This window comes from Coturnix japonica, chromosome 4 (assembly GCF_001577835.2).
Source record: "Coturnix japonica isolate 7356 chromosome 4, Coturnix japonica 2.1, whole genome shotgun sequence".
In the NCBI taxonomy this organism is placed as follows: Eukaryota; Metazoa; Chordata; class Aves; order Galliformes; family Phasianidae; genus Coturnix; species Coturnix japonica.
The window spans coordinates 50,772,743-50,785,286 of record NC_029519.1 but is presented as its reverse complement, the minus strand read 5'-3'; the positions used below and the strand labels follow the sequence as shown (position 1 = coordinate 50,785,286).

The window sequence follows — 12,544 nt, the reverse complement described above, 5'->3', positions numbered from 1 at the left end:
TTACTTAAATTGTACTTTCCCCTAATTACTCAGCAGATAGAGACAGAAATCTTTTGCTTTCCCAATTTTTTTTTTAAATGGAAAGAGAACTGATGAACACTGTTGACTATTTCCTTCCTTTTCAATATTTTAATAAGTTTTAAAAGTAATGTGTTGTGCTATTAATAATAATAATAATCCTCAATTATGCTATGAAATGTAACATTTGCTTATTTTACTTATATGAAAACTATGTTACCTTTAAAATTATATTCATAAATGCTTCAAGTATTGAAATGTATTATTTTCCAGGATTTACTTTCACCTAGATGACACTCTTTCCTCAGCACACCAGATTTATCTAATCTCTTTCTGATGCCTGTAATAGCAAGATGAAAATCTACCAAGTTTACCAGCTAAGAAATCAATATTTTTCTATTCCACACTTATATGCATGCAATTATAATTGCTACTTTACAACAAATACAAAATAAATTCTGTTCTGTAATACACACAGCTAACACTTTAGTCTATTGCAGTTCCCACTTTCTTACTGCTGTGCTGTCACAAAACAAGAGTTCAACTGCCCTGTAGTTCCCCAGGCCTCCCTTTCTGTTTTTCTTAAAAATGGGGGAGATGTTTCCCTTTTCCAGTCAACAACAACTGATGGCCACATCTTTTCAAATATGACAGAGAACCATTTATGGCCACTTTTAAAATCATATTAAACTGGACATTTTTTACACCTAGCGGGGGACAACAAAGAGTCTCCTCACGCCACAAGTCTCCTCATCTCTGGAACTGACTCCTCCCTTACTTACATTAGTAGCACTTAGTTAAAATCCCACTCGTGAAAAATGAAGATCAGGTCAATTACATACAGCTTGTCTTCTAAAGGATCCAATTTGACCTCACCTTTACAAGTGCACATGTCAATTCCTATTATCCTCACAATATATAAGATCAGAATCTGGCAAGCAGAGTGTATATTCTTAGGAAATCATTGCCCATTTCAACTTCTAAGTTACTTCCTTGCTAAAAATGGGGAATTCGTCTACCCAGGCTGTTCTACCCTCTTCTGTTCTACCAGTGTGTAATCAACTAATATTGTACCATTTCCTCTCCTGTTTAAACTGTTCAAACTCTAAAGATTTCCTTAACAGCTCACTGGTCGCAAATCATCACAGATCTCTTCTTAAGAAGACCACGAAATGTTTCCATTGCCATGGATTAATGTCGTTAATTTAATAACTGTCCCAGAGCTTAAAGTTTGTCTTATCAACATTGATGCTAAAGAAAGTAACTTTGTGGCATTCATAAACGTAATAGGCAATTAATTAATTTGAGATCCCATCCAGAATTCATGCCAGAGTTGAAGAGTAACATCTCTATGGTGAATCTGCAGAGAAGATAATCTCTGCAACATATAATTTTCTGAAATGAATATCTATTAAGATCGTTACTATAGTAACTTCTTTTCTCGAATAATAAAAATTAGTTAAAAATTGAAATGAATTGGTTAAAAAAAATAACAATTCACTTCTGTAAGTCCAAAGAAACGATCATTCCTGGATTGGATACATCACAAAAAATAATTTTTTTTTGTGCTACTCTCAGTTGATGTGGGAGGGAACAGAAGGAGAGACAAAAGAGTTCATCTGAAAAGATGACTCTCAACTTACACAGTGAAGAGGAAGGAGTGGAGTGGGAGAACTCAGACTCAAATGAATGACTCTGTGAGTTTTTATTTTTCGTGGACTTGCCCGCTGAATTGATGGAAAGAAACACAACATATGAACAAACAAAGATGAAGAGGTAGAGTGTGATCAGAATCCTCATCAGACACTGGCAGCAGGAGAGGCCGCTGGGGCATGGCAAGGATGGTGACCACTGAGATGAAGAAGCAGTGGAAGAAGAGTGGTGGTGAGTGGAATATAAATTCTCCATGTCACCCTCCTTTCTGAGAGCTGCATGAGGGTCAAGTAGATGTAAAGGAAAAGAGAAGACCAAGGAAAAAAAAAAAAAAAAAAAAAAAGCAGGAATAATTTAATTACATGAAACAAGAACTCATAAAACTTTTGAGCACACAAACAATGTTTAAGATGCACTTCTAGGAGGAAGTGAGGGTTTCAAAGAACAACAGTAAAGGTTGTAGATGTAAGTCTGTTCAGATGCCAGCACAGATTTAGCCTTCTGTTCAGAACTGGGATATACAGGGTATGAAAGAGCTTAAATAATAATAATAATAATTAGAATTTTAAAGGTTTTACTCATAAAAGCATGTTCCAAGTAGTTTACATTCTCTTATTTCCCTGGTTAAAAAACAATACAAAGATGCAAACACACATGCACAGAAGAGGTCTAAAATGAAATAAACTAGCAAAATATATGAAATTAAATATTTCTAAGTGGTTAATGTTTTCAAGGTATGTACCTTCTAGATTTATCAAGTGGCATAGATTAGACAGAATTTATCTAATCTGCAAGTGCTCTATTCCTCAGCAATTCTGCCCACTGGAAATCATCTATTGTACAAGTTATTTCCATGAATTCACCAATAGCAGCAAAATAATACCAAGGCAAATCTACATTTCCTGACCAAGATAAATTAAACAGCTCAGCCCTGCATAAGTCTGCAAGCATTGCTGGCAAAAGTAATGAGGGTATTCTACAGCACTACTGAAAAAAACATATCAATCTATTATCAAAAAGATGCAGGCAAAGGATTCCAGTCTCATTAACACAGGAAGCAGATATCCCTCAAGAAAACCTGAAAGAAAACGCTGACTATGGCCCAATATTCAATATGCTTTTTCTGCCCAATCCTATCCTTATTTTAAGAATTACTGTCATGCATATAAACACAAATAAGGGATCTGAACTATAAATTTAAGTAATCTCAGACTCAAATTACAAATTCACAGAATGATAAAATGTCAGGGATTGGAAGGGACCTCGAAAGATCATTCAGTCCAGTCCTCCTGCTGGAGCATGAACACCTACATCAGGTCACACAGAAACATGTTCTGGAGTGTCTTGAACATCTCCAGAAAGGGAGACCTCATACCACTCTGGGCAGCCCATTTCAGTGTTCTGTCACCCTCACTGTGAAGAAGCTTTTTTTCATGCTCATGCAGAACCTCCTGGAATTTATTAAAACTCACCAATACTTGCCAAATACCGTTTCCAGTAAAATAAATGTTTTGTTTCTAAAGATGTAAATACATATATAAGAAAAAGGTACAGACGTGAAGATGCTCAATATCATTTGAAAGAAAACCTGTGTGAAACTTAAATGAAAAGGTTGAATACACAGTTTTCATCACACTGCTAGAAGTGGTGGACAAAAATACATCCACCAAAAGAATGCCATCATCAACTATGCCAAAGCTGATAAATTGATATCAGTGCGTGACACTGCAGATACTAACTTATACACCAGCTGAGCTCTTCAGCATTTCCCAAAGCAGTTTGAAGAGTAGCAGCAGAAGCAAGAGAGTAAGCTGATATAGGCTTGCTGTGCTCTCCTCTGCAAGCTGCCATGATGTAAATGACCAACAAATTCCACATACACTATAAAATAAAACCTTCACTTTCGATACTGCACACTATACTTCATATATTTTGTTACACCTCTTCCCCACCATCAATGCAAATGGTATTTATCTTATTTTGGATACTAAAGTAATGTTCAGAGCCACTCATTTCATTTTATAAGGCAGATGAACTAGTGACATGAAAAAGATAATTCTTTATATGCCAATAAAATAAGTATAAAAAACACATTTTAAACAACTAATCCATAAAATGATATATAAGGATTTGCAAATGTCACAATTCTGAAGACACTCTTCAGTTTTCTAACAATCAACTAATATTTTCCACCAAAGAGTAACAACAGAGCAGTAAAGTGAGTGAATGTGAAAGTCAAGAAATAAATTTAAAACATAGGCTTTTCATTACTTACACAGTGAAAGCATCCCAATGATATGTATCTGACCTATGCTGAAATAACAGCTAATAGATAACTGCAGTTTCTAATATCTCTGCATGTATTTTTCCTGCGATTGAAGCAAAAATAAGTAAAAACTTCATGCATTGGAAAAGGAATTTGACAACTGAAAGCCTAAAAATCAAAATTTATACTTGCGATCATTCTTTAGAATTTCATGAGTAAGTGAAACCTGCAAAATCTACAAAGCCAAATATTACTGCAAAGGAGGTTTCTGAAATAACTACAAATAACTGCTTTTCTTATCCTGCTGTACTCTTGGCTGTTGCTCAGCCAATACAACAAAAGGCTATGCAAACTTTTTTGTTGGTACCAAAGAACGTGTGAATACTATTCTCATACACTGCAAGTCCTTTTTTTTGTGTGTGTGATCTTAAGATATCCTGGAAGAAATCAGCAACCAATAGCAGATATTCTGAACACAGCTTTAATAATCCAAGTTTAATGATCTAAGTTTTCATTTTATTAGCCTCTTCATAAATAGTATATTGCAACTATCCAGGATCCTACTGTTTGAATTTCTGTCTTCAAAACTCTTATTACTTTTTGAAAAAAGCTACTAAACATCCTGCAGCACACATTCTGTCATCTAGAGAGGTTGTCCTTTCGTGTTTCTCTAATGAATATTTCTAGGTTTGTTTATTGGTCTTATATTTGTGCAGAAGCCCTCAGAAATATAAAACAGGTCTAATGTGTAAGTCTGTACAGAATATAGACTTACTTCTTTGCCACTGTACATTTCCTCATACTCATTAGTGGAAGATAACTAAGGGAGCAATAAGGACACACAAAATATCTTTTTTTTTTTTTTTTTTTCTTTTTTTTCCTGAGCATACCAGAAAGAGAAAAAAACAAGTTATTAAATACATAATTAAATTCTGGAAGGAGAATAAGTTTTGCCCAGGACATAGCATCTTGCTCTTCCCTTACAGGGCACATGGAAGGGATTAGCACTTATAATGCTGCTATTCCTGACTCTCTGGTACACAACCTTTGCAGTAATAGAATAGTGCACTTGTACCTCCATGAATTCTTTAAATTTCTTTTCTGTTATTGATTCTTCTGAAATATTCGAAACACAAGGATACACTCCGCATAATAAAATATATGCTATATGAAGCCCGGATATTATTTGATAGCACGTGTAAGGCGAGTGAAATTCCAATCTGCTAGCCTTTCTAAAGTGTCAATGTATCATTTCCTGAATAACCAAAGAAATTATTTACTTACAACATGAAGCACACACAGTGTTTGCCATGTAAATGATACTCATTTGAGCTGTCACTCAGACAGTGCTGTCTCTCAATGAATAAATTATCGTATATTGTATTCCTTGTTTAATATTTGATTAGCAGACATCACTGAGTCCTAAAACAGTATGCTAGCAGTGTATTAACCTGGCAATAATGGTATTTCCTTATGATCCACGGGTAGCACCTGTACTACAAGCCAGAAATTGAGTACTGGACATTTTTGATACAGCTCTAAATACTTCATGTCTGGATCTCTTATAAATTCTATAAATGCTCTCATACTCTCCTGAGACAAATGAAGCACTTACATAGATTCAAGCCTGCGTTTTAAGGTGCAACTTGCTAATCCACATTAACAAGGATTCCTAAGGGCATTACACAGCTTAAAACATTAAGCAATCCCCACACTATAATGATTAAAGATTTCTCTTTTCTATTCCCTACCTTTTCTTTTTACTACCACCACTGTCTTGTACTTCACTTTTATGTGTAACTTTTTTCTTAGAGGCTGAAAAACAATCATTCCTGTGAACCAGTGAAACACAAACCCAATATCTAGTTTGAAAAGAAAATGTTATTAAAATGAGCAATGACACGATATAATATTTAATGCAAAAAAAGCACAAACAAAACAACCAAAAAAACCCCAACAATTTCTGTGAAGTTACAGAGTTAATTATATAGAAAAGTTGAATTATATAGAAAAGTTGTTGGTTTTCCTTATTTGAAGAGTAAAAGAAGATAAAAATAACTGAATGGCCAGAACAAAAGAGGAATATGAATAAACACTGGCATCTGAACAGAATAAAAATTCAAATAATGACCTCAGAAAAAAAAAAATCTACAGAAATTAAATACCCAAACCAAATGCAAGTTAAAAATGCATGTTACATTCTTCATCTACTACTACTGCTACTATAATCACTACCTTAGCTAATAAGAATTAATTACACATTCTTCATTTCAAAATGCCCAGTCAGATAACATTTGGGGAACTGAAAACCTAATGATATGTTTGAAACATGTCAGAAGTAAAGAAGAATGTAAAGATAATTTCATTTAAAAATGAAAAATAGTATTTTCTCTCATGTTTCACTAGAAGTTCTGTGTTTAATAACCTAATGAAGTACATTAGTACATTCACATAACTCACGTTAGTGCTTCAAACATTTCAAGCTTAAAAAATCATACCTTTCACATCTTCATCTTCAATGGTTGTATTGGAACTCTCTGTGGACTCCTGTTAAGAAGTAAATATAAGCAGAATGTATAAAAGAAGCCAAGACTTATTTGTGAGCCTTTGAAAATTACAGTTAGTTACAGATATCATGCAAAGCCTGGAAGCAGAATGGGATGTAGTTCACAGACAAATGGTCACACACCAATTGAGACAATTTCACCTTAAACTGATGTCAAACATTGTCTTTGACTACAAAAGGGAGCATAGTAAATACATTTCCTGCTGTCTCGTGCATTTACTTCACAGGAATGTAAAGGAAATGTGTTTTTTTCTTTAACATCCAGCTGCACAATATCCTTCTGAAATGTTAGATGAATTACCTCAGCCAAGTAAGAGGGAAGCTTGCCATTTTAACTGATTAACCAGAGATTAACCAACTATGTAAGGTAATTTTGTTCCAGTTTTTAAGTATGCAGACTTCTTCATGATGCATATCAAAATTGTTTTTCCACTCACAAGACATATACAATGTACATTAAAACAAAGTCTGAGAGTGATTTTAAGAAAACTGGGTATTTCTGTCATTTTTATATTGTGTTTGTGATTGAAAAAAAATCAAAGGAGATAGAGAATTGGTAAATTTACCATAACAACTTTGACAAAATGAAGAATCTTTAAAGCAGCCATTCAGAGAAACGACTCATTTATCAGTTAGCTTTAATTGAAACCTCCACACTGTTAAAACGGCAAGAATGCTGCACCTCAATCTTTAACGAATTACAAGAAACATGAAATAATATAGGTGAATTCAACAGGGCTTTGTCAAATCTAAGAGGCAAATATTCTTAGAAAGCATGATAGTTTTTAAAGTTATTTTTTAAATAATCTACACACACTTTTTTAAAGTAGAATCAGTATTTCTTTCTTCTTTTAATTCACAGCTCAACAGCAAAAGGGATTAACTGGGCAATTTTATATTGAAAGATGGACACCAGAGATGGAATTGTACATAACTCTTAATTACTTAATTGTAAAATCATTCAAAAGAAAATTTGACAGTGCCCTTTATTTGCTAGCTCCTCACAAGGCTGAGAAGACAGAACATTCCAACAGTTAATGAATTACTTAGACCTTGAAAAACAAAATGTATGTGCATCCATAAATAAAACTACACGAATCAATTCACACGCAAACAAAATCGAACAAGTCACCATGCTTTTCTGGTACTAGCTGGTGTTAGACATTTCACTCTACACAGATGTATCATGCTCTTTCACTTCAAGTATTAGATACTGATGAGTAAACAAAAACCCCACACAAGTACAAGCTATGAACACCATGCACAAGCTCAGACGGCAGATGTAGCCTGTAATATTGAAGCATCCACTCCAGTTGCCATACTATAATGAACAGACTTTCACAAAAATTTAGGAGAAACTCTCCGAATTAAGTTTGCTTATCTGCTGTGACATTTTGGGACATTAAGTATTTTAATTGCTATGATTATATAATAAAGACAAGTAGATGTAGTCACGCCAATATTTTGTTTCCTTCTGGTCTTTAGTGGACTTCAGCAAAAAAGCTTAGATTAGAATTCAAACACAGGCTATTTGTTGTCTTTGAGTTAAAACTTGGGGAACTGAAAAAGCAGTAACATGAAAATAAAAGCTCGAAGTTCTACAGAGGTTCACAAAGGAACGGAGTATACAAGCACAATACACACCATCAGCACTGTCATGCTCGAAAATGTCTGCATGCGTTATTTCTTCACTCAGATTCAATCCTTCTCTCATAAAGAAATCACAAGTAGTTAGACTAGGTGGATGAAATGACAATTCTTTATGTCAACACTGTAAACAGTGAAATTTTTGTCGAAGAGTAAGTTCTTTGCAAGAACCCTAGATACATATGCTATGTGCAAATGATGATATTTCCTGGCCCTTTTCAAGTCCATGCATGGAAAAACAAAAAAAGAAAAACAGAAACAAAACAAAAACAAAACAAGAAAAAACAACATGTTTTAGGAATCAGCTCCCAAACACGAACGCCACAATACACACACACGCACAAAAGAAAGAAAGCAGCAGGAAGGAAAAAAATGAATAAAAATTAAGACCTCTTTGTCACTTGACATGTTAATTTGTTTTGAAACTGCTCAATGATGTTATGGAAGAAAACAAAGACCTACACAAAAGGCACGTCACAACATGATATATAGGCATGCTGAGAAAAAACAGATGGGATGAACTGAAATTATATCTTTATCTAAGGTGACAACTGCACATGAAACCTGTCGGTATAATCTCACAACACTCTGAGAACAACGTTCTTTTTTTTTTTTCTTTTTTCCTCTTAACTTAGAATGGAGAATTTTCATCAGAAATAAGTAGCACATAACACTCCCTGAGCCTGGCTGCAGAGCTCTGCCAATTGCTACTGACTCCCCCCGTGAGTTTCAGAAGTGAAGCAACCAGCAGAACACATGCAGCAGATGGAAACAGATGAAAGGCTCAAGAGACACTGGATGTAATAAATGCAGGAATGAGACTTTCTTCAATAAATTCCTGGAAAACCCTATTCTGCTGTGGAACAGTGAATGAACTGTGGGATTTGAACAATCAAGATGGAGCTGATTCTTTCTGAATACCTTATTTCCATCAGGGTTGTGGATAACTGTAGTTTGGGGCTCCTAAGCAAGAACAAAATAAAGAGAAAAAGAGTTCTCATTGGTAAACACATTCTCATTAGTGTGAGGGATGCAAGAAGAGCCAGCTCAGAAATGCTGAACAGAGACAAGAGCTAAAACAACTGTTAACTGTTGCCAGAGGATGAAACTGGATGCGTCTAATATAGACTTCCTCAGCAGCAAGCCAGCAAAAAAAGACCATCTCACCTAATGCAGCAGCATGCAGAGACCTTATTCATGACCAATGCAAGCAGGGCTTTGAAGCTCCTGAGACCTGCAGAGGCTTCCCCCCCCCTCCCCCCCCCCCCCCTTTTTTTTTTCCCCACAAGGTCACACTAAATGCTTTGCTCCTCTTCTTGTCTAAATCAGGCCAGACATGACCTCTTTACTTCAAACATGTTTGCTTGTGTAAGTATTAACACAACAGCGATAAATAAAAATACAGATGGACTGATAAAGACTGTAGGAGCCAAGTAGCTCCAAACACTACAGTGTTTAGGAAAATGTACCAATTGTTACCAATTGCTGCCCAGATGGAGCTGCACAGAGTAAAAGAAAGAGATCTTTGCATCACTTTCATGTAAAATTTCCCCAAATCTTTTTCTCTTAAATAATAATAATAATAATAATAATAATAATAATAATAATAATAATAATAATAATAATAATAATAATAATAATAATAATAAAAGATTAAATAATGTTTGAAACAGCAGCTGGCCAGCATACTTTATGTGTGGACCACAGTATGTGGCAATGTCTGAAAACCTACAGACATGTAGGTACCTATTCATGTATGAAACCTCTTAACTGGCCCTTAAAATTACTTAGCAACATATGCTTCAGTTCTAGGGGCACAAAAAAATTGAAGATGAAAAATCTATTATCAACATGTGTGAATTTTTCATGTTTCCACAGTGATGTACGCAAGCATATGGGAAACCTCACTAAATTAGCTCCCCATACATCAAAACACTTGCATCTGTGACCCTTGTGACATGTGCATGCCTAAGAAACAGGAGCTTGCAATAGAAACTGTTATGAACAGCACTGATTAGTAATATTTTCCTAGCAGTGCTTATTAATGAGTAATGTCTCTGCAGATTTAAATGCAAGAGAAATAATCTAACAAGTTTAGGATTACATGCCTCTAGATTCCAGGGAAGACTTGCAAAGTCCTGCTGAGTCTCAGGAAATATGGAATGAAAATCTGAATAAGGTCTAGTTTATGGTTGCCTAGCAATAACCCTGTTACTGTCCTTGACATCAGTACTTATACTAAGGCAAAAGCAGAGAAAATATACATATATATTTTTGGCAGAAGGTTAGCATTAAAAAGATTCAAACAATCATCAAGCAAAATGTTAAGAGCAACATAAAAGCGCATTCTACTCACTTTCTGGCACAGCATGCAAAAAATTCAGCTACAGTTACAAATGCTACAGCGATTGCATCCAGCTTCCACATAATGTTTTCTATTAATAAACACGCTGCAACAATGGACTTCCTCATACACACAAAAAATAAGCACTGTAATTCAAACAAAAGGATTTTTCAAAACCTGTTCTTAGAAAGCAAGCAGGGTAAATGCATGAAGAAGCAAAAAAAAAAAAAAAAAAGAAGAACAAACAGAAGACAGTCAAAAACTTCAAGATAGCATGAGAAGGAAGATTCCAGGTATACCAGCGCAGGGGTAGGAATATTTTCCTTGGGGCTGGTTACCACGTTCGTTTTGTTGTTTATCTGTAGGTATGCAGAAAATAGAAACAGACAGGCCTTAGAACTCTTGGTAGACATCGTATCTATATCTCTCTGTATAGAACATCTATATACAGATATAGATATCTATATATAGATATAGATATGGAAATAAAGAATCACAGAAAGATGAACTTATGAACTTGAAAGAACACTAGCATAGGTCTATAGCTAGCTGCAACCCCTCCAAAAATTAGCTATGATTTTTCAGATGCACTACATGAAGATCTGTATACGGTATAGAAGATTTTGTCTGCGACACTTAAAAAGAACAGAAATAGCAGTTAAAAACAAGACAAGAAAAGAATTAATATGGGTTGAGAAGAGTACTAATTTGCCATTATGACTTCACATCATGCAACGGAATGAAATAACTGTGCTTCTACTTTATCTTTTTCTTTCTTAATTACTAATCACTACCATAAATAATATTTAATTCTTCATAGATCTTCAGACATCTATAGATTATTTCTATCGTCTTGTGGGAAGAAATCTGAATAAATATGACTTGATGCTGCGTGAAGAGAGACTAGTGTCCCATTAACTTATTTGGGTGCCATTTTATACAACATATTTGTCAGCCATGATCTTTGTCAATTCAAGTTTCCTGCAGTGACTCAACAGCAGCTTCTGAATTTTGGTACCACAAACTGAAATGTAAGATATCACACTACGGTATTTGTAGTCTTAAGCTACAAATCACTGCAGATCTGCTTAACTTACATCTAGGTCATCATGCTAATTCTTCAGCTTAATGCCGTATCACTTTACAAGACTTTTCAACTTTTATTTATATATTTCCAGCCATGTTAGCAGTAATTGTAAAGTTATCCGATTCTTTAAATCCATTTTTTAAAAATTCAGCTTTCATAAATATCATGGTATGAAGAGAACAGAAATACTGAAAATCATGTACCAAGCCACATTTATACATGCACTAGAAAGCAAGATTAATTATATTGCTAAAATTTAGTTTGAAATATTGTCACCTTTTCTTTCACAGTTGTTAGGAAAAATTTTCATGTATGCTTCCATCATGTCTAATTTTAACAAGAGCAGTCCAAAGCAGCATGCAGACTTCGGGTGTACAAAAACAAAGGAGGAGTCTCGAAAGACTTAAATCCAAGTAATATCCACTGAGCCTTTTAATCATAGTGCTTAATAATAAATGTGCAAAACAAAGAAATAAAAGTACATAATTGTTTCCTTAATGAATTGTTGTATAATTAACTTCATTTTAAAGAAAAAGCTCTAGTAAAATTCTAAGGTATTTTTTCTTCCAAAAGAAGAAAAAAAATGGTTTTCTTTCTAAAACCAATTAGCAAATGAAGATGTGCTAAGTAAAATACATGAAAAAAGCATAAAAAAAGAGGAAGTCCTAGAATAGGGCTGAATAAAGAGAGCTATAACATCTGATCTTTAATTTAAACTTCCCAGTGATTCAGTAGCCTCAGATGAAGTACTCAGCTTCTCAGCAGTGCAGGGTAGCGCAGTGCTTCTGTCTGTGCCAATTCAAGCCACTGCAAGTTAGCACTGCTGGCAAAATTCACTAAAATCTATTAATATCCTCAACAGTTTTTGACCATTATTTCACTTTGGTACAGGTATGGCAGATGATTTATTGATAGTATAAATTATGCCTGCTGCAAAACTGAAGTCTCACATTGGACATGTCT

At 34.6% G+C, this 12,544-nt stretch overlaps 1 protein-coding gene across 10 annotated transcripts in view; it reads right to left on the bottom strand.

Moving 5' to 3' along the window:
- CAMK2D (calcium/calmodulin dependent protein kinase II delta) overlaps positions 1 to 12,544 on the bottom strand; it is a 145,834-nt gene that overhangs the window by 17,056 nt on the left and 116,234 nt on the right. For 6 of the 10 annotated variants that reach the window (XM_015861973.2, XM_015861976.2, XM_032444319.1 and 3 more), the window contains one exon: positions 6,436 to 6,484. In XM_015861973.2, coding sequence (XP_015717459.1) covers positions 6,436 to 6,484 — 49 coding nt within the window. Of the gene's footprint in view, positions 1 to 6,435; positions 6,485 to 9,071; positions 9,114 to 10,793; positions 10,854 to 12,544 lie in introns of all 10 variants that reach the window. The other 4 variants (XM_015861974.2, XM_032444318.1, XM_015861971.2 and 1 more) reach the window with 1 other exon arrangement.